This window comes from Equus quagga, chromosome 7 (genome assembly GCF_021613505.1).
Source record: "Equus quagga isolate Etosha38 chromosome 7, UCLA_HA_Equagga_1.0, whole genome shotgun sequence".
In the NCBI taxonomy this organism is placed as follows: domain Eukaryota; kingdom Metazoa; phylum Chordata; class Mammalia; order Perissodactyla; family Equidae; genus Equus; species Equus quagga.
Window position 1 is genome coordinate 61605553 of NC_060273.1, and position 22919 is coordinate 61628471.

General features: G+C 47.0%; 1 protein-coding gene and 1 long non-coding RNA gene across 5 annotated transcripts in view; both read left to right on the plus strand.

Annotated features, from left to right (window-relative positions):
• Positions 1-234: 234 nt before the first annotated feature.
• Positions 235-12434, plus strand: LOC124241688 (uncharacterized). The gene is made up of 3 exons (XR_006889295.1): positions 235-281; positions 5205-5282; positions 12237-12434. It is a non-coding gene; the product is annotated as an uncharacterized LOC124241688 (long non-coding RNA).
• A 5251-nt stretch (positions 12435-17685) lies between these two features.
• Positions 17686-22919, plus strand: part of CCNJL (cyclin J like) — a 53048-nt gene continuing 47814 nt past the window's right edge. For 3 of the 4 annotated variants that reach the window (XM_046665653.1, XM_046665655.1, XM_046665658.1), the window contains exons 1-2: positions 17686-17984; positions 18365-18479. In XM_046665653.1, coding sequence (XP_046521609.1) covers positions 18417-18479 — 63 coding nt within the window. In that variant the 5' untranslated portion in view covers positions 17686-17984; positions 18365-18416. The remainder of the gene's footprint in view (positions 17985-18364; positions 18480-22919) is intronic. The other variant, XM_046665656.1, reaches the window with a different exon arrangement.

Consider the following 22919-nt stretch of genomic DNA (forward strand, 5'->3'; position numbering starts at 1 on the left):
AGAAGTGCATTACAGTCAGTTTGCCCCGCAGAATGGAGCACCCATTTGTGCCTCATGATGGTGAATTCACTGAAGGCCGCCAGCACGGCTGTGTTTTTGTCTCTGTCATGCTCAGCTGCACTGGAACCGGCACAGAGCAGGCAGGTAGGTTTAACTTGGGTTGAATTTTAGCCAAGTGAATGCTACAAATCCTGGGAAAGGCAAGTAGGTTAAGGGGAGAGGCACTGGAATGACTGGGCTGGTTGACCTTGGATGTGAATCTGGGCAAGGTGAGAGGAGAGGTGAGTCGTTGGTGGAGACATGTCAGGATCCAGGATGTCCAGGGTTGTTGTGGTCTGGGTCCTTAGAGGGAGTGAGCTAGAATTGAGGTTATGGATGGGGTGAGACCATAGCAAGGAGTGGCCAAGGTTGGGTGGAAGACAGGGTGCTTGTAGGACAGGAGGTCCAGGAATGAGAGGCCAGAGTCTTGGAAGGTGCATCTTTCTGTTTGGATATTGAAAACACTAAGAATTGAAGCAGGAGCCACTTAGAGAGAGTGACAGTGAGCCAGGAGCTAAAATCCTCAAGCAATGAGGTGGTGACCTGGTGGCCCAGAGGTGACGGCGACAAGGAGAGGTGGCGGGAGCTGCATTCTAATGACAAGAGGTTCAAAGCCAGAAGGTTTTACAGGAACGACCATGGAGAGAGGTCTGGCAAGACAAGGGGAACAAGGAGGAGCCCACCCCACCTCCAGGCCTGGAGCAGAGAAGCAGGAGTGAGCAGAGCCATCACTTAGGGAGCCGCTGGGAAGCTGAGCTCTCAGGGAGAGCCAGGGTCCGTTCCCTCTGTAGTTCTCCACCCTAGCCTCAAATGAGAAACACCTGGGGAATTTGGAGACCACACGGGAGCCTGGACCCCACTATCTGAGGTTTGAATTTCATAAGTCTGGTGAGGAGCCTGGACTTGGGTGTGTTCTTAAGCCCCGGACGTGATTTGACTGTGCAGCTCGGGAGGGAGAGGAAGACGGTGAAGGGGACACTGACAGGAGTCCAAGGATGTGGGGGACTTTGCCAGTGATTGGCCTGGGGTCCAGAGGGAAAATGGCAGGCTTCAGGACATGGGACCAGACTAGGGGAGGATGGTGGGCGTGAGGATGAAGTCCGGGGGAGTGGGGAGACCTGGCAGACCTGGGCTGAAAGAGGGGTCAAGTGCCTGCCTGTGGTCTCAAGGCACATCGTGGTGGTGAGGCTCGGAGTGTTGAGTGTTGGGGAGAGGGAGGGATGGGGTCTCGCCTGGAGCACAGAGAGGGCAGTGGCCCCTCTTTACCTGGCAGTGGCAGAGGCTGGAAGAGGGGGAGGGGATCCGAGTGGAACACCTTGAATTTGGGGCTCCGCCCTGGCTCCTAGCTTCCTCTTCTCCGTGTCCGATCCGTCAGCAAGTCAGTAGGCTCTAGTGAGGCAGGGTCATGTGGTGGTTAGAGCTGAAACCCTGGAGCCAGATGGACTTGGGTCAAATCTCTGCTCTGGATGACCTTAGGCAAGTTACTCAATCTTCCTGTGCCTTGGTTTCCCTATCTGTAAAATGAGGCTAAGAATTTTACCCACCTCCAGGGGATTTTGTGAAGAGTGAGTGAGTTAATTTACCAAGGGTGCTAGAAGAGCGCCTGGCATGTAGTAGACCCTATTTGAGTTTGCCATTATGCTGTGTAAAACATTTCCCCAATCCTCTGCTTCTCTCTGTCCCTATTATTACGACACTCATCCAAGCCACCACCTTCACTGGCAGGGACCCTGCAGGAGGCTCCTTCATAGGAGTCCTGTTTCCGCTCCCCAGTCTTCCCAACTCTCGCACTGCAGCCAGGGTGATATTTTGAAACTGCAGATCAATCCATCTTACTCCTTTGCTTAAAATTGTCCCACGACCTCTCATCCATGGCATTTAGAATAAAGTCCCAAATCACTATTCCTGGATTACAACATCCCTCACCATTTGGCCTTCCTTTCCACGTCATTTCCTCACCACTAAATTCCAGATTCCCTGACCTTCCTCTTCTTTAACATGCCAAGCACACTCCTGCTGTGGGCCTTTGCACCAGCTGTTCCCTCCGCCTGGATTAATCTTTCCCCTAGTCCATGCGTGACTAGATTCTTCTTGTCCCTCAGGTCTCAGCTGAGGCCACCCAATGTCATGTGGGCTCTGCTCACTCACGTTGTTCATGCCTATTTTAATTCTCTGCATGGTACTCACTACCCTCTTGTATTGTCTTGGTTTTGTTTATATCTGTTCTACTTTGGATTTCCCTAAAAGCAGAGACTGAGACAAAGGTCTGGGTGCAGGTAGCTTATTTGGAAGGTGTTGCCAGAAGGTGGGGGTGAGGAGGCACCGAGAGTGAGATGGGGAGGGCGCAAAGTCCATGTAAGGGTGTTGTCAGCCTCACTGCTGTAGGGGAGGGGCTGCATCCCACAGGAACTCTGGGAAGCATTCAGAATACCTGGCGGGGTTGTCCTGCCAAAGATGGGAGGCCGAAGCCTTTATCCACTGGCTCCCATCCCCACTGGTGGCGGCTGCTTCCAGGGTGTCGGTTCCCTGACTACCAGCCTGTGCTTGCCTGAGGGCCAAGGTAGTTCCAGATGCAAGGCTGCACTGGAGAAGGCTCTGGAGCCAGAGGCAAGTCAGCACTTTTCAAGACAGCCGTGGCTAAACTCAGAGGTGGGCGACAGGCTCCATGGTGTCTGCTGCCTGACCCATTGCCCCACTAGAGTGCAAGTTCTTAGCAAGCGGAGACTGTCATTTCTGTTCACAGATGTGTCCCAAGAGCCCAGCACAGGGCCTGACAGCAGGGAGCAATGAATATTAATTGAAGGAAGTTAATCCTTTCATCAATCCAGTAGTAGGTACTACTGTTATCCTCATTTTTAGACGAGGAAATTAAGACTCAGTCTTGCTTACAGGGGTCACCCGGCTCACTGGTGATGCAGCTGGAATATCAACCCAGGCAATCTGACTTTAGACTCCAAGCTTCAACCTACAAGAACTTACTTCATCAGGAGCTAGAGTTACTGAGGAATATTATCAGACCTGATCCTCAAATTTAGTATTGGCAGTGTAATGCTTTTAGGTATTTTTTAGAAGATTGCCTCGCTTCTATGGCATAATGGCTTTCATGTTGTATTAGGCTGTGATTTAGAGGATTCATAAGAATGGAAAATGCAAATGGCTCAAATGCCTTGCAGGGGAAGATAAATACTTGGCAGCTGGCCAGGGTCAATCCAAGAGCAGGTGGGGAGGCTCCTGGCAGAAACTGGAGAGTACATGCTTCATTTAAAGTGAGCCTCGGTGGTGGCCTATACTTGGTGCCTTACAGCAAGGGTCAGCAAACCTTTCCTGTAAAGGGCTGGATAGTAAACAGGCTTTGTGAGCCATACAGTCTCTGTGGCGGCTGCTCACCTCTCCCATTGCAGCATGAAGGTAGCCACTGAGAATACATAAACAAATGAGTGTGACTGTGTACCAATAAAACTTTATTTGCAAAAATGGGTGACAGGGCAAATTTGGCCCAAGGGCTATAGTTTGTTGACCTCTGCCTTATAGAAATGTAGTCCAGATCTTCTGATTTTTCGAGAGAAGATGAAAGTTGGGATTTTTTGTGAAATTTCCCAATTCTGAAAATATCATATAGGCTGCCAGTTTGCACTCACTAATTTAGTGGCTTGCCATATTGCCTCAGAGGTTGGTATATTTCTGTTCAGGAAACAAGACATAAATATCAACAACCATAATACACGTAGTATGTGAATAATACTGCAGTTCAAAAGAGAACATTTCCTCTGGACTGAGAAATAGTTACCAAAGGCTTTGGGAGGAGGTGGTGCTTAGCTGTGGTTAAAAGTTAGGTAATGTTTTTCCATGTAAAATGTACAGTGTGGGAGCATTCCCAGCAAAGGCAATGGTATGAGCAAAAATATTTGGGGAACCACAAATATTTATTCTGACAGGGAGCAGCAGGCGATAAGGCTGGGAAGGCAGAGAAGAAGATCAAGGACTGCCGAGGGGGCGGGGTCCCGTCTGCAGCCCTTGAGCCCCGTGCTCAGAACTGCCTGTTAGGAAGGTTGATGTTAGCAATGCCCGTTAAAGATTGGAGCATAGAGGGATAAAAATGGGGAGGCCAGTTAAGAGAGCGCAAAAGACTGAATGTTTGTGTTCCCCCCCCCAGATTCGTATGTTGAAGTTCTAATCCCCAGCGTGATGGTATTTGGAGGTGGGGCCTTTGGGAAGAAATCTGGTTTGAATGAGGTCATGGGGTGGAGCCCCCATGGTAGGACTGGTGCCCTTACAAGGGGACAAAGGGACTAGAGCTTTCTGTTCCTGCCCTGTGAGGATACTGCAAGAAAGCTGCTGTTTGTAAACCAGCAAAAGGGCTCTCCCCAAGAACCCACGCATGCTGGCTCCCTGATCTCAGACATCCAGGCTCCAGAACTGTGAGAGGGAAATGCGTGTTGTCTAAGTCAGCCAGTTATGGTAATTTGTTATAGCAGCCCGAGCTACCAGGGAGGCTGTTGTAATAGGCGGTAAGAGCTTCTTGAAATGAGCTCTGAGCTTGAAATCAAATTTCTAGCTTTAGAATATAAACATAGGATGCCAGAACTGAGAGGAAGCTCAGAGATCTAACGAGGACTGCACCCCATTGACAGATGGGGAGGCTGTGATCCGAGAAGAGATGTCAAACAGCAAACCAGGGTAGGGGTAGGCCTGCAGCCTGGATTCCCAGGCGCATTTGAGCACGCACGCCAAAGTGCTTTGGAAGCATAGACTCTGGGGAAGGAAAAAGAGTTTTCACTGCATGTATCCTATAGTGAAACGTGGCAGCTGCTCACCTCTGCCACTGTAGCATGAAAGTAGCCACGAAGAATACATAAACAGTGTATTTCACTACATGCAAAGTCCCAGCATAAAATTTAAAAACAGCAGCAAAAACACTTGCAACAAATTCAATAGACGGAGGCTTGTTAGTTTTAGTATATAACTAGCTCTTCCTTTTGCAAAACGCTGATATGCCAACAGAAAGATGGGTGAAGGACAGTTTGTAGAAGAAATATAAACAACAGAGAATCACATTTTTAAAACTTGCTGGAAAGCAAAGAAATGTGAAGTAAAACAATGTATTCAAGTTCATAATCAATTGGGGAGAAATTTTAATATTTTTTCCTTTTTTCTTTTTTTAATAGTGACTTAGCGAAGGTCCAGGGAAGCAGGCGCCTTATTTTTTCCAGCTGTATTGAGATGGAATTGACTTTCAATATTGGGTAAGCATAAGGTGTACAACGTGATGACTTGATACATGTATATGTTGTGAAATGTTTATCACAATAAGTTAACACCTCCTTCACCTCACGTAATTGCCATTTTGTTGCTATGGTGAGAATATTAAAAGTCTACTCTGGTAGCAACTTTTCAGTACTGTTAATAGTAGTCCCCAAGTGTACATTAATCCCAAGAACTTATTCATCTTCTAACTGGAAGTTTGTACTCTTTGACCAACATCTCCCATTTCCCCCACTCCTCAGCCCATGGCAACCACCATTCTACTGTTTCTGTGAGTTTGATGTTTTAGATTCCACATGTAAATAAGATCATACAGTATTTGTCTTTCTCTGATTCATTTCCCTTAGCATAATTCCCTCAAGGTCCATCCATGTTGTCACAAATGGCAGGATTTCCTTCTTTTTTATGGCTGAATAATATTCATGTGTGTGTGTGTGTGTTTCTGTTTGTATCTGTTTGTGTGTATCACCTTTTCTTTGCCCATTCATCCACTGATGGCCACTTTCGATGGATTTAGGTTGCTTCCATGTCTTTTTTTTTTTTAAGGTTTTATTTTTTCCTTTTTCTCCCCAAAGCCCCCCAGTACATAGTTGTATATTTTAGTTGTGGGTCCTTCTAGTTGTGGCATGTGGGACCCTGCCTCAGCATGGCCTGATAAGCAATGCCATGTCCACGCCCAGGATCCGAACCTGCGAAACCCTGGGCCGCCGAAGTGGAGTGCGCGAACTTAACCACTCGGCCACAGGGCTGGCCCCTAGTTGTTTCCATGTTTTGGTTCTCTATTTTGAATGAAGCTACAATGAACATGGGGGTGCAGATATCTCTTCAGTATCTTGTTTTCATTTCCTTTGGATAAATACCCAGAAATGCGATTGCTGGATCATATGGCAGTTCTATTTTTAATTTTTTGAGGAACCTCCATACTGTTTTCCATAGTGGTTGTACCAGTCTACATTCCGACCAACAGTGAACCAGGGTTCCTTTTTCTCCACATCCTCGCCAGCATTTGTTATCTCTTGTCTTTTTTATAATAACCATTCTAACAGGTATGAGGTGATATTTTACTGTGGTTTTGACTTTCATTTCCTTGATGATGAGTGATGTTGAGCACCTTCTCACGTTTTTGTTGTTAGTGCTGTCAAGTCAATTCCGAATCCTAGTGACCCTGCATACAGCAGAGTGGAATCCGGGCCAGTCTTTGTGCACCATCCTCTCACCTTCCACTGCTCTATCAGACAATGCTCCACTGCTATCCACAGGGTTTTTATGGCCAACTTTTTCAGAAGTGGGTGGCCAGGTCCTTCTTCCTAGTCTGTCATAGTCTGGAAGCTCCACTGAAACCTGTCTACCATGAGTGATCCTGCTAGTATTTGAAATACCAGTGGCATAGCTTTTAGCATCACAGCAACATGCAGCTGCTACAGTATGATAACCAACAGATGAGTAGTGTGCTTCACTGACCAGGAAATGAACCCGGGCTGTGGCAGTGAGACTGCTGAATCATGACTACCAGGGCTGGCTCCTTTTCATGTACTTCTTGGCTATTTGTATGTCTTCTTTGGGGAAAATGTCTGTTCAAGTCATCTGCTCATTTTAAAATCAGATTTTTTTTTGCTATTAAGTTGTATGAGTTCCTTATATATTTTGGTTATTAACCCCTTATCAGATACATGATTTACAAGTATTTCCTCCTACAGAATAGGCTGCCTTTTCATTGTGTTGAGGGTTTCTTTTGCTTTGCAGAAGCTTTTAGTCTGATGTCGTCCCACTTGTTGATTTTGAAGCAGGCGCCTTCTAACGTTGTGCGGACAGGAATGTGTCTTGGTAGAACCACCTGGAGGTCAATTTCTCATCGATTTCAGAAGCCTTAAAACTGTTCAAACCTTTATCATGGCAATTTCACTTCTAGGAGTGTATCCTCAGGATATAATTGGAGAGGCATGAAGAAAATATGTTTTTAGGATTTTCATCTCAGTGTTCTTTATAACACATAGAGAAAAAACAGAATCAATGTAAATGTTACCAATGGCTCCTAGCGATATTTTAAAATATCCAACAATAAAAGTCTGGTTAAATAAATGATGATTTAGCTATATAATAGAATATCACGCAGCCATTTGAAAGACTTTTTTTTTTTTTTGATGAGGAAGACTGTCCCTGAGCTAATGTTCATGCCAATCTTCCTCTATCTTGTATGTGGGGTGCCTCCACAGCATGACTTGATGAGTGACTGGTAGGTCCACACCTGGGATTCGAACCCCTGAACCCTGGGCCACCGAAACAGAGCATGCGAACTTAACTACTCCGTCATGGGGCCAGGCCCTGAAAGATATTTTTAAGGTACTCATGAAAAAATGCTCATAAGATAATTTTGGGCTTAGAAGCAGCAGGATACAAAACTATGTACATATACGATTATAACTGAACGATGATATAGTAATTTTGGCTCACCCTTATTCAGTGCCCTCTACATACCAGGCATTATATCATTTGATCTTTATATAACTTTCTAAAGGAAGTATTATTATCCTCGTTTTGCAAATGAGGAATCTGGGGTTAAATAACTTGCCTGAGATCATCAACTAGAAAGAAGCAAGGTCAAGCTTGAAGTCGGAGCTCTTAGAGCCCCGATGAACCACTGAGCTGGCGGGAGGTACAGTGGCCAGGGGAGGGGAGGGAAATACACCAAAAATGTCCTGTGTGAGGGGCTGGCCCCATGGCCGAGCGGTTAACTTCACGCGCTCCGCTGCAGGCGGCCCGGTGTATCGTTGGTTCGAATCCTGGGCGCGGACATGACACTGCTCGTCAAACCACGCTGAGGCAGCGTCCCACATGCCACAACTAGAAGGACCCACAACAAAGAATATACAACTATGTACCGGGGGGCTTTGGGGAGAAAAAGGAAAAAATAAAAAAATCTTTAAAAAAAAAAAAATGTCCTGGGTGATGGAATTAAGGTCCCCATCTCAGTAAAGGGGAACTTCTGCCTTCAGGTGCTGAGGACTAAAAGCTTGAGGTCATTCTGATTCCCTCTTTCACACCCCACATCTGGTCCATCAGCAGATCCTATCAGCTCCAACTTCAAAAGACAGTCAGAATCCGGTCCCTTCCCACCTCCTCCACCGCTTGCACCTGGAGCCTCCCAGCTGGTCTCCCTTGCCCCTCACCGTCCATGTGTGCAGCCCGGGACACCATCGCATTGGTATTGCATGGTTGCCCGGTGGTGGGAGGAGGGTGGAGTCCTTCAGGATCTTGAACATATTGTAATCATGTTTTAATAGTGTTACAAGGAGAGTGACACTTATATGATCAAAACATTTTAAAACAGAAGATGGAGCAGCACCTCCCCACCCCCCAGCCTCAAGGCCCCCGGCTGAGTGGCTGCCACCCTAATCCTCAGCTCCTCAACCCTGGGTTTCTGAACCCCCTGGGCTCTCTGGAAGCCCCTCAGAGAAGGTGACCTGGTGGCGTCTCGTGGCCTGAGGAAAGCAGTGCCCAGCGGCTAGCAGGCAGGACTGCCTCTGCCTGAGAGTCCCACGGCAGGCCCCGACAGGATTGTCTGGTGGCTTTTTACTGTCCAGTCTCAGTTTCCTTCCTGTTCATTGTCTGTCAGAGGAGGGGGGTCTGGCAGGCTCAGGGGCTTTGAAGTTAATGGCTGCTTTTATTTCCTCCTCCTGGAGTCTGGGGAGTTCCTAGGGTCTCGTTCCATTGTTCCCCACAGAGTCCTAGGCAGACTGGAAGGCTCCTTACCACACACCTATCCCAGAGCTCTGAAACGAGGGCTGATGCTGTGGGTGGCCACATGGCAAAAAAAAAAAAAAAAGAAAAGAAAGAAAGAAAGAAAAAAAGAGAAGCCAGTATTTTAAAAATCAGGAGATATCTCAATTTCTTCTTGCTTTGAAAAATCTTACCATCTGGCAACAATGGGCCCACATCCAGAGCCAGAACAATCCCAGGGCTGCAGAAGGGGCTCCTCGCTTTGGATGCACCGTGAGCTGTCCTGCTCACCACAGTCCTCCCCACTCCCAGTGCTTCCCTGGCCCCTCAACTGGGGTGGCCATTGACCATCAAATTGTGCTGTTGTTTTTCTGAGAAAGAAAAGCACTTCTCTCTCCTCTTGTCTCTTTCAGAGTGGGGGGTGAGGGGTGGGGGAGTTGGGCCAGGAAGGCTGTGAGAATTTTCTTCCACCCAGCGAGCTTCTTTCTCTTATGTTGTCTTCTTGATCCTCTTATCCCCCTGGGTTGTATCCCCCCTGGTCTAATCCCATCCCCTCCTCTTTTTTTCTTTTTTTAAGATTTTATTTTTCCTTTTTCTCCCCAAAGCTCCCCGGTACATAGTTGTGTATTTTCAGTTGTGGGTCTTTCCACTTGTGGCATGTGGGACGCCGCCTCAGCATGGCTTAATGAGTGGTGCCATGTCTGTGCCCAGGATTCAAACTGGTGAAACCCTGGGCTGCCGAAGCGGAGCGTGTGAACTTAACTACTCGGCCACGGGGCCGGCCCCCCATCCCCTTCTTTGACAGAAGGAGAAACTGAGGTCCACGGAAAGAGGGCTACCTGCCAAGTCCCCACAGTGAATTTACACAGTGCTTGCTTCAGGCTGTAAAGAACAATGTCCTAGGAAGGTTCTAGAATGTTTTGTTATTATTACAAGTGGCAAGTATTAGAGAGCAGGATGTACTTCCACTCAAGTTTCTTCTTTTCACAGTCACAACAGTCTTTTAAAGAAAGAGTAGTTCCTCCATTTTACTAATATGAACAATGAGGCCCAAAGAGCATCAGTGTCCAGGGTCACACAACTTTCTGGGTCTCATTTGAAAAATGGGGATTAAAAACCACTTACCAACCTGAAGTCTGGGCCAGTGATTGCTTCAGGCCCCCATGGGCTCTGCTACCCACGTGTCCATCATTTATCAATTCAGTAAACCTATAGTGACCATCTCCTCTACCTCAGGCACTGTACTTGTCTTCAAGGAGCCTAAACTGTGTGAGGGCAAATAGTAATGGCGGGCAGAAATGCAGAAAACCTCATCCCCAAAGTGCCCCTGGAGGGGGATGGGTGAGTTCCCATGAAGAGTGGTGTGGCACACGAGGTCTGTGAAAGGAAACAGAAGTGCATGTCTAGTCTGTTTGGGCTGCTATACCAACATACCACAGGCCGGGTGGCTTATAAACAAGAGGAAATTATTTCTCACAAGTTCTAGGGGCTGGAACTCCCAAGATCAAGGCACCAGCAGGGTCACATTCTGGTGGGGGCCCTGTTCCTGCTTCATAGCCAGCACCTTCTGGCTGCGTCCTCACATGGTGGGCAGGCCAGGGATGTCTATGGGGTCTCTTTTATAAAGCACTAATCTGATTCATGAGGGCTCCACCCCATGACCTAGTCATCTCCCCTGGGCTCCACCTCCTCATACCATCACCTTTAGGGGTTAGGATTTCAACATAGGAATTTGAGAGAAACACAAACATTCAGACCATAGTAATGGGTTTCCTCTGGGGTAGAGTTCAGAGGGGACAGAGGTGGGAGCTGGGCTGGCTACATGATTTGCAGGGCCCAGTACAAAATGAAAACACAGCACTCCTTGTTCAAGAAGCTGGGAAAAGTGTTGTTAAAGTGCTAAAATATAAAGTTCTGTCCTTTCTTCTGCCATCTCTTGACTTGCCATGGGTTTTTTTTTTTTAATTTGCGATTTAATGTTCTCAGTAAAGAAAAATTAAAAATATTAGCATGAGTTTTATCATTCGTCTTTATATTGTGCAGTAACACTTTTCAATGCAAAAATAAGGGCATTTAACTCACATATAGGATCCCTGAGATTACACAATTTGTATTTTTTGGCTTGTATGTGCTCATGTATTTAGTTCATACAATAACACTGCATATGCTATACAAAACTAACTCAACTGGTTTTATTTCACTTCTTTTTGTTTGTTTTTGTTTGGGGGGTGTTTCATTTTTTAAATAAATATTGTGTATTTAAGCTATAAAACATGATGTTTTGCTATACGTATATACATAGTGAAATGATTACTATAGTCAAGCTAACTAACAGCCATCTCCTCACATAGTTACTTTTTTCTGGGGGAGGGGGGTGACGAGAGCACCTGAGATCTACTCTCTTAGCAAATTTCCAGCTTACCATACAGAGTCATTGACTACAGTCCCCAGGCTGTACGTTAAGTCTCCAGAACTCATTCATCCTGCATAATGGCAACTTTATCCCCTTTGACCAACATCTCTTCATTTCCCCACCTCCCTGCCCCTGGTAACCACTGTTTTACTCTGCCACTATGAATTCGACTCCTCTGGATTCCACATGTACATGAGACCGTGCAGTCTTTGTCCTTCTGTTACTGGCTTATTTCACTTATCATAGTGCCCTCGATTTATCTCAAATGGCATAATCCCCTTTTTTAGGCTGAATAATATTCTCCTGCGTGTGTGTGTGTCTGTGTCTGTGTTTGTGTCTGTGTGTATCCATTCATCCATCGATGGACACTTAGGTTGTTTTCACATCTTGGCTACTGTGAATAATGCTGCAATGAACTTCTTGAGGTGTGCACATCTTTTTAATGCTCTCTACCATTGGCTTACTGATGAGTAAGGAAGGGCAGAGAGGAAAAGGAATGATGGGTTGTCCTATCTTTTCCTTTCCTTCTTGTCATAATATGTGGCTGCCTAATACAAAGAAGCAATACCAGTAAGAAAGGATATGATGGGGTTCCTCGGTGTGTATTTCTCAGAACACTATTGCCTTCTATTATGGGTTGAATTATGTCCCCCTAGAAAGATATGTTGAAATCCTAACACCAGCATGTCAGAATGTGCCCTTATTTGGAAATAGGGTCGTTCCAGATGTAATTAGTTAAGATGAGATCATACTCATCTTAATGAGTGGGCCCTTAATCCTGTATCACTGACTGGTATCCTTTTAGGAAAACTGAAGATGGAGGCAGAGACTGCAGTCAGGCAGCTGCAAGGTGAGGAACACCACGGACTGACGGCACCAGCAGAAACGAGGAAGAGGCAAGAAAGGATTCTACCCAGAGCCTCAGAGAGAGCATGGCCCTGCTGACACCTCGATTTCAGACTTGTAGCCTCCAGAACTGGAGATAATAAAGCTCTGTTTTTCTAAGCCACCCAGTGTGTGGTACTGTGTTACAGCAGCCCTGGGAAACTATACACCTTTCTATGTTCAAAGCAAGTTCTAGTTCAAGCTGAAAGCAGGGCCTCTAGGAGCTGTCAGTTCCTCCTGCCCTCCTTTCCCCACATTGTAGACATAATTCACTTACCTTCTACTTCCTTTGAATCTTGCTGAACTCCCACGCCTTACAGATTCACTGGAATTCGGTGCTCATGGGGCATGGAGAACACTATACGCAAATGGGGCAGCAAGGGACAGCAGACACCTACTGCACAACTCTCTGTTCAGGTGCGTGCTCTGCCGTCCCCTCCGACTTCATTTACAAAATACGGGTTCAAAGATAAAATTCTTTCTTCTTCTTTTTTTTTTTCTTAAATAGATCGAGTTAAGAGTCTTTGTGAACACAGGTCCTGGCCTTTGTCAGTTAACTGAATCCCTAGTTGAACCCTGTACTATAAGGGATGTGGCAGAAACAGGCTCTGTTTCAGGCCCTTTGGTTTGTTTTAGGACTTTTGTTTTTTGTTTTTTGTGGTTTTTTTGCTGAGGAAGATTATCCCTGAGATAATATCTCTGCCAATATTCCTCTATTTTGTAAGTGGGATGTCACCACAGCATGGCTGATAAGTGGTGTAGGTCTGTGCCCGCGAACCAAACCCATGAACCCCAGTCACCGAAGAGGAATGCTCCAAACTTAACCACTGGGCCACAGGGATGGCGCCCAAAGATAAAATTCTTAAGAATTTCAAGTTGGTGATGGTAGAGCATTAAAACAAGCAGGAGGCCCTTCTGAGCACAGGCTGTGCAAGTGCATAGATCACACTCCCATGAATTGGCCCCAATGAGAGGGAGATTTATTTTTTATTTATTTTATACTTTATGATCTCACACCATTTTTTTTTAATTGAAAAGAGTAATCTGGGCCAGCTTTATAAATGTCCTAGGTTTTGAGTTCTGTTTGCAAAATGCCGGGGTTTTATTCTTCCTGCCTGGTTCTCAGACCTAATCTGTAGAGTTACATCTCAAGAATGTCTAGTCAAGGATTATAAAAGACTTGGCCAATGTTCTCTCGACTGCATAGAGCACATCGCGAGAAACAGTTTAGAGAGATTGGCTTGGTTTTTGGTTAAAGACCAAAGTGGTAAACAAGGCTTATGTCTCAAAGTTTATGGCCCAGATGTCTTCCTTCTGTCCCTATAAACAGAGCCAGCCTTCATGCTTTTGGTCCTTAATGGAGCACTGCGGACCATTAAGACCCTAAGGAAACACTACTCGAAGTATACACGTCAACTTCCTCTGAAAACCTGAGTGCTCGAAGAATTTCTATCACTGACCTCCTGCCACCCAGGACATTCACTGCAGTGCAGTCGGGTGGCAAAAGGCTGCAGATAACCTAAAGTCCAGCAAAGAAGGCTGGCTACATATATCACGATGGGTCTGTATCGTGGGACTCTGGGATAACTGTGCAGCGCTCGGGCACTGCCCGGAAACAACCAAGAGGAAAAACAAGTTGCAGAAGGATGTGTACCATAAGCTGCCGTTCGTGTAGAAGGAAAAAGGCATGAATGTCGGTGCTGGTAAGTGTACAGATCATTTCTGGAAGGAAACACAAGGTGCTGCTTGTCCTTGAGGGGGAGGACGAGGCCTGGGACCACAGTGAACACATGTACATTTCACCGTATATATTTGTCATGTGAAAACTTGTATCATGTGAAAAAGAAACAGAGAAAGGAAAATTAAAGTGAGTATTTGATAATATTAGATTAATTTGTCCTCTGAGGAAGACTGGGATGGTCAGAGAAAAAAACCTTTTTTTTCTCATTTTCTACACAGGACAGCTGGGGACAGGTAGGACGGTCTTGGTTTAAATCTTTGGTTCCCAACTTGTGAGCTTCAGAGAAAGGGGATAGAAGGATGGTAATTGGCTCACAGTAAGCACCTGACAAAAGTTTAGTTTTTGAATGAATGAATGAATGAACGAATGACTACTTCTTGGCTCGGTCGGGTGGTGGGTGGGAGAAATGACTCCAGTTACTCGTGCCCCTGCCATCCGCCGGAGGAAGCCTCTCCCGCTGAGGGCACTGACACCATTTCTACCTGTGGACAGTGACCAACAGTGCAATGTGTTTTCATGCTTCAGAGATTCTGGGAAAACCAGAGACTGCCGAGAATGATACAGAAAGGACTGAAGACTGTGAATGACGTTTAGAATCCGCTTAAAATGGCCCCCGGAGCAAAGCCTGAAGCTTCTGCCTCCTCCTCTCACCTATCAGGACTCCTGATAACTGAGAGCTGAAGTTTAGGAAAAGAGGGCTCCAAAGTTGTGAATAATAAAGGCTTTCCTTTTTTTGATGTGCCCTGTATAGACAGATTATTGAGAAAGAACAATACTGCTACTGAAAAAAAAAAACAAAAACGAAACAATACCATGAGTTGTTATTCAGTGGAAGGCCACTCTAGTAAGTATGTCATGTGAGATTTTAAAATAACATTCACTTTTTTTCTGATTATGAAAGTAATGCACATTTCTTGCAGAAAAATTAGAAAATATAGCTATATTAGAATAAAAAGTAAAATGAAATTTCCCGTAATCCTACCACTCTGATTACACAGTTAATATTTTTACGGATCTGCTTTCATTTCTTTTGCATGTGTGTGTGAATGTAGTACAGTTGGCATCATACTCTAATCTTTTTCACATAATATAATGTGAACATTTTCCCAAGTCAATATTCACTCTCTTAAAAAATATTTTTTAAGAGCCAAATCCTTATTTAACCAGTCTCTGCTCGAACAGTTCAGTGTAATAAAAAAGGATTATGATGAAATCCCCTGTAAATAAAACTTTATACTCATCTGCTTATTTTTTTGAATAAATTTCCAAAAGTGGAATAGTTGGATCAAGTGATAGATTTTTAAACTTTCTGAGTTCATTTATCTTTTAGAAATATGGTGTTAATTTATATTCCCAACAACACTGTATATGTGTCAACGCTGCATGCTACGTTTTTTAAAATCCTTGACAAAGGTGCATGCCTCTGTTTCCAAAAAATTTTCAATGTCTTTGGTGGTGAGTATGAGCACTTTAAAAATGATATTTATCCATCTGAATTTCTTCTTTCACTGCGGGCCTGTTCATCCATTTCTGCATTTTGGGTGTTGGTGTTTGAAGTACTGATTTATAAGAGATCTATACAGTAAGATCAACCTTTTGTCACATTTGCTAAAAACATTTTCTCCAATTTGTCATTTGCCTTTTTTGGTGATATTTGGTATGTTTAAGTCTTGCATATTTATTCAAATATATATCCTCATTCTTGCCTTTGGTTTCTTCCTATGCCTTATTACCTGGGCCTTCTCCTCTGAAATAATTCACTTATGTGTTCCTTTAATTCTCTGGTGATTTCTGGTGGTGGTTTGTAGTTTTGGGGCTTTGAGGAAATTAATTCATATATAGGAACCCACAAAATGGAGGCCACCATAGTGGGCCTGCTCAGGTCACAAATCTAAACCTAAGTCAGCCTGTACCTACTGGAAACACCTGTCAAGGAAACCTAACATACAACAATCACAGATCTCCACCTCAGCTGTTAGCTCACCTTGCCCTAGAAAGTAAGACCCGATAGCCTTCTAGGAAATCCCCAGCCTCCTAGGCGGTCATGCCCTGTTTCCACATTGCCTCCTCCAACGTTCTGTAAAACTCACTCTTGCCCAAAATCCCGGGGGGAAGAGCGCTCCACAGCTCCTGAGGCCCTGTACTCCCCACCCCATGGATTGTTCTCCCTTGAATAAAGGACATCAAACTCATCACTAAATTGTTTTCGTTTTGTCATTAGACAGGTTCTTATATTTATTTTGGTGGTGGTTTAAATAAATACCTAGTTTTACTTTCTTCCCCCAGATTAACTAACTGCCCGAGCCACATTGATCATCTGGTTAATTTTTACGTATATCGTATATGTTTCTAGACTTTCAATTATTCCGGTGATGCTTCTCCATCCATTCGTGTATCGACACCACGCTGTTTTAATTATAGCTTTGCAATATGTTTTAAGATTCAGCGATATGTCTATTCCCATTTTCAAAATTAAAAATCTTAGCTTTTTGCACAGATATTCTTCCATTCAAGTGCTAGAAAAAGTGTTAAGTCTCATCCTCTCCCATCTACTCACAACCATTAGAATTTATTAAAAGAGTTAATTTGGGTAAAGTTGCTATTTTCACCTCCTATTTCTTCAAGCCTTTCTTATTACGTTTCAACCTTTACAACTTCTTCATGAAGAGCCTGCACTTTTTAGTAAGTTTATTCCTAGGTTTTTTACAGTTTTACAAGAATTGATAATTTTGGGTTTTTTTTTTTTTAAGTTAAAACTGCTCTTTAAGCTCCAATTAAAGCTTACCAAAGCTGACTTTACGATTTTTTTCCAGGTGGGTATTTGCTTGCAGGAAACTAGTCAGAAACCAAAGGCTCTTTAGCAGCAGCTAGCTATTATGTTCCTTCTATACTCGGCATGGCGGTTATCCCTTTATGCGAATTATCTTATTTAATGATAGAATATCCCCAGCGGGATGGTGCAACTTTTATTCTCATTTGACACAGGAGGGTTCCCAAGCTTCGAGAGTCTGAGGAACTTGGCACAAACCACCTAGTTGGTAGGTGGATTCGATCCCAGGACTGTGAATCTCCAAATCACAAATACTGTGCCATCAGATTAGCTGACTGAAAAGAGTGCCTTTCCGAAAACAATCAACTGAATTAAAAAAACAATGCTTTCCACCTACTGGACCGTCCCAAAAGATTGCTTTTCCTCCCATGTGAGGCGTAGATCAACATGTACTTTGCAGGAGCACAAGAAATCCTAGTTGACTTACTGAGCCTCCTGTAGAATTAGGGACTCGTGGATAATTAAAAGTGGCTTTTCTGGAGCTTTCGTGGGAACCGTCCGTTTGGAAATCTACCTCCCCAACACAGGACAGGATAAAACAAGAAAGAAAAAACAGGTGGAACGGACGTAAACTCGGCTAGAGCAGCGCACGCGGGAGACAGAACTTTCTGGGTGCTTCCCGCCCGCGCGTTTCACGTGTGCTGCGCGCAGGTGGCGCCGCGGTCCCTGCGCCCCCGAGTGAGCCGGCAGGGTGCCCAGGAGGCCACCGGGAGGCTCGGCAAAGGTGAGAGGAAGCTCTCCACCGGGGCGGGGGAGGACGGCTGGCAGGAAGCGGAGCCAGCGCTGGCGAAAGAAAAACTCCAATTCCCAGCCCCCCGCCCCGCGGGGTGCGGGGCCGGCGGCGCATGCGCGAGGCCCGGCCCCCAATTCCCCCAGCGAGGGAGGGAGGCCCCCGGCGGCCCGGAGGCTGCGAGCCGCGGCGGGACCGAGCGCACGCAGGGGCGCGGCGGCGGCCGGGGCGAACGGGCTGCGGGGGCGGCCGTCGGGAGCGGGGAGCGCCCCGTGCGGTGCCCGCCGCGTGCAGGCTCTAAGGCGCCGCCGGCTCGGCCCTGGGAGGGGCCCGGCGCCCGCAGCCCCCCACGCCCGGAGAGGGATGCGTGAGTTTCGCCCCGGCTCGAGGGCAGGATGTGGGAGCAGGACAAAGGCTGGGCGGCGGGGGAGGAGTTGGGGACGGCGAGCCGGTGGCCGCCGCCGGAGCCCCAGCCTCGGGCGAGCTAGCGGCGACGGCAACTTTCTCTGCAACTTTTGCAAAAGGGAAGATAGAAATTCTGCAAGTTCTCGCACAGCTCCAGGTCGCCCCAGGTCCCGCGAGCAGAGGGGAGGGGGCACCACAACCTCCCCGGGACAGGAGGCGACCGCCAGCTCTGCCGAGCAGGGCAGGAAAGGGTCCCCGGGCGGGGACGAGCGACGATAGGGATGCCGGGGGTCGGAGCCGGGGGGCGCGCTGCGGCCGCTGAAGTTGCCCGTGTCTACGCAGGGTGCGCCCGGAGAGCCCGGTAGCCTCGGATCGCGGCGCTGCGCACGCGGTGATGGATGAGCCGTGGTGGGAAGGGCGCGTCGCCTCGGACGTCCACTGCACCCTGCGCGAGAAGGTCAGTCCCTCCCCGCCCTTGTCACTTGCAGGACTGGGTAGTTAAAGTCCCTTCGCTCTCGATTCCGTGTCCTCAGGTCACCCCGCGTGGGAACTCAGAATCCTTGGTGCCTTGCTTTCTTCCTGCCCTTAGCTTTCTCCCGGAGTGTGTGGGGGGAGAAAGGAAAACGAGATTGGAGAGTTTAAGTTGATTCTTCTGATTAGGAGCCCGGAGCTCCGGCCAATTAAACAGAGATAGTCACTGTACTCTTAAGGCAGTATTTCCCGTCGTATTGGCGCTCGAGATTATTTTAAATGTCACATGAATGGACTTTAAAAAAAATAGTGTATTTTAACGTACAGTTAAAAAAATGTATCTGGCAAATTCTGTGTAGGATAAATGATGCTCATTTTCCATTTATTGTAACGATGTAGCAGATCCTTTTAAATGTAAGTAAAAATAGTGACTCGATAACAAAGAAATATTAGGTAAATGAAATTTAAGAAACACCAATCTAAATGAAAGATGCTACAAAACTAGGAGGCGGTTGGGAGAAAAACACAAACTCCCCTGCCAGTTTGCCTCTGGTGGCAGAAGGTGGGGGCAGCTGAAATGTGATCGCTCCACTCCCCTCGCCTCAAAGGAGGGGAGCTGATGGCTCCTGGGAAGGTGGAAAAAGTCCCGGTGGGCTGGAGGCATGGCCAGTGTGTCTGGCCTGCTGCCTGTGGGCTGAGACAGGGAAGGGTGGTTTGGGGAGCAGGTGAGAAGTAGAAGAGTGTGTATTGGTTTCCTAGGGTTGCCGTGACAAACTACAGTCCCTCGGTATCCGCGGAGGTTTGATTCCAGGACCCCCGCGGATACCAAAACCCGCGGATGCTGAAATCTCTTATATAAAATGGCGTAGTGTTTGCATATAACCTAGGCAACATCCTCCCGTATGCTTTAAATCGCGTCTAGATTACTTATAACACCTAATACAAGGTAAATGCTGTGTATAATGGTTGTTATACTGTATTGTTTAGGGAATAATGACAAGAAAGTAAAGTCTAGCACACGTTCAGTACCGTCGCAACCGTCAGCGGAACCACGTGCGTAGGCCTTTGCATCTGCACTTGGTTGAATCCGCGGATGCAGAACCCGCAGATCCAGAGGGCCCACCGCGCCACAAATCTGGTATGAGGGTCTTAAAACAACAGAAATTTGTTGTCGCAGTTCTGAAGGCCAGAAGTTCGAAATCAACGTGTTGGCAGGGCCATTCTCTCTCTAAAGGAGGGTCCTTCCTTGCCTCCTCTTAGCTTCCGGTGGTTGCACACAATCCTCAGTATTCCTTGGCTTGTAGTTGCACCCCTCCAGTTTCTGACTCCCTTGTCACATGGCTGTCTGTCTGTATGTCTCTGTCTGTTTTCTCTCCTTATAAGGACACCAGTCACTGGAATAGGGTCTACTTTAATCTGGTATGACCTCATCTTAATTGAACTAATTACATCTGAAAAGACCCTTTTTCCAAATAAGGTCACATGCTGAGGTTCAGAGTGGACGTGAATTTGGGGTGGCTGGGGGATGGGATGCTATTCCACCCAGTACAGGGAGGGAGAAGAGGCCTTCCTAGTGGGGCTCCTGGGTCTCTGTACCGACAGGTCCCACATCCAGTGTACTTGCACCCAGTGTCTGTGGAGTTCTGCTTAAAAAGTCACCAGCTATGTGGGATTTTTTCCTCATTAGGGAATAGCTGTCTTCCAGCCGAATTAATTATTTTTTCTTTTTTCCTATATCTACTAGCCTGTCCCTGTCTTGTGCTGCTCGTCCAGGCTTTCCTGGGCTTCCCTGGGGCTTCTTCCTGGAGCAGGATGGCCAAGGTGCAGCACATTCTAGGCATCTGAGAGGAAATCCTGGTCTCGAGGGTTCAGTTAAAAAGCAGGGGTGGTGGGATGGAGCCCAGGCTGCGCGGTCTCCGTCCTTTTCTGGAGGTGGTGGCTGAATGAATTAGTGAGGGCCGCTGTGGAAATGGGGCTTCCTTGTTTATCACAGGCTCGAGTGGCTGTCAGTTCTGCTTATAGCTTGGGAGGAATGACTTTGACCTAATTCGCCCCTTTCTAGCAGGCAGGATTTCTGAGAGCAGTATAAACTCAGCTGGCTCGTTACCTGAGAATCCCCAGCCTTTTATACGTGAGTGAGTGTTCTCATCTCGCCTCCAGCCACTCAAAGGAGCAGGGCAGGCTGCTCCCCAGTAATTGTGCCTCACCCATGCCATGGGGTCATACTCCTTCACTGTTGGGCCACCCACCTCAGAGGGTAGATGGGTTTGTCCAGGTTTTACAGGTTAGAAATAGAAAACTCAGGGGTTGATGCTCAGGGTCACCAGTGACTTGAAGCTGGTCGTACTAGGGCAAACCCCAGGTTCTTTTTTTTTGAGAAAGATTAGCCCTGAGCTAACTGCTGCCAATCCTCCTCTTTTTTGCTGGGGAAGACTGACCCTGAACTGACAATCCATACCCATCTTCCTCTACTTTATATGTGGGACGCCTACCACCGCATGGCATGCCAAGCGGTGCCATGTCCGCATCTGGGATCCGAACCGGCAAACCCCAGGCCGCCGAAGCAGAACATGCGCACTTAACCGCTGTGCCACCGGGCCAGCCCCAAATCCCAGGTTCTTGTAGTTATAATGTCCCGCCTCCCCAGTGTATTAACTATTTTTCTCCTTTATTTCCTTTCCCTCTTGAAAGAAGCAGATGCTTCTGGAGAAGGTTTGGCTTAACAGAGAGTTTGCAGAGAGAAGTAAAGACTAGGGGGAGCCCAGAACCACGCCGGTCTCACCTTTCTTGAGGAATGAGAGCTGGCCATTTCTTTTTTCCCCAGAGTAATTTTTTATTAAACATCTGTCTAATAAAACTTTTCTTATACTGTAGAACAACTTTACAAGTGTCTGGCACACAGGAGACACTCACAGTTTGGTGAATGTTGCCAGATGGACGCAGAGCGTGTTTCCGTGTGTGCCGTTGCGCTGTCGTCCCAGAACCAGGAGCACTTACTCTCGGCAGACTGGTGCAGGAAGCAGGCTGGGGTCGGGGGGATGGCGGGAGCCCCGCTTCATCAGATGTGAGATTCTAGAAGAACATTATACTCCAGCACGTAGGATGTGCCACTGGAAATGAACCTCAATGTGGGATGCAAGCCAGTAATGCCAGTGAAACCCTGAGCTGCTTATTTAACCTTTCTAAACCTCTTTAAACCTGGCCCCCATTGCCCATTCTTTCCACAACAGCCAGAGCTTGGATCATGTCATTCCCTGCTTAAAGATCTCCAGTGTCTTCTCAGTGCACTTAGAATAAAATTCCCAGTCCTTACCACTACTTGTGTTACTTGATACGAGGGCCCCAGCCTGCCTTCCTCCCTTGTCTCACCTGCTCCCGCCTGACCTCCTATCTCCTCCTTGAATAATCAAGCTTGTTTGTGTCTCAGGGCCTTTGCACTATCTGTTCCCTCTATTTGTAGTCGACTTTTCTCATTACTGTTCCTCTGAGTCACTCTGTCAAACCATCCTATTTTGTTTTCTTTGTAGCATTTACCAGTATCTGGCATTGTTTTCTGTGTGTTCATCATCTTTTTTCCCACACTAGAATATATGCTCCACAAGAATAGGCCTGTGTCCATGTTGCTCAGTGCCGGGCCTTTGTGTCTAGAACAGAGCCTCCCGGGTCTGTGTGCAATGACGAGAAGAAAGAATCTTCTTTACTTTCCTCTCTGTCAATGGGGGTAACTGTGTTATAGGAGTGTTAGGAGTAAGTGAGAGAACCTAAGAGCTGTGTGAGACATGTGCTGGGTACCTCTCGGGTGTCATGCCTTTCCACTTCCGATTGCTGCCTGTGAGCACGACGGCCCTCTCACATAGTGCATTGTCAGGGTAAGGCCTGGGGTTTGTGACCACCCTCCAAGGGTTTACAAGTGTGACAGATAATCCTCGTAAGAAAGGCAGCATTCTGCCCTTGGACTATTGGACAGTGATGGGGTTGAGGCTGGGGATGGCAGCAGTTTGCCAAAAGTTATGTCCTGCTGAGGGCTGGGGCCCACGAGCTAGGCACCATCGGCAAGATCTGACAGCCCAGCTAAGGCGTCCTGACTGGTGAAGAGGAGAATGAGCTCTCCTCCCCCGCCGGTGCTCTGGAGCAATCTCTCTCTCTCAGGTCACCTTTATCCCATGCCCAGCCTTAAATTGCTCCTTTGATCACCCTTCCTGGCCCTACTGCTTCTGCTGGAGCAGACCTAGAGCCCCCCACTTCAGCTACACCCCGTCTACCCCGCATCTCACCTTTCTGCTGGGTCTGGGGGCTGCCAGCCAGGACAGGGGGTCAGGTTTCTTGCTGTTAGACCTGTGCCCTTGAACCTCTTCACTGAACACGAGGGGAGGAGCAGATCAACACCAGGCCGGTGGTGATAATGAGGCTGGTGGTGGTGTTTTTC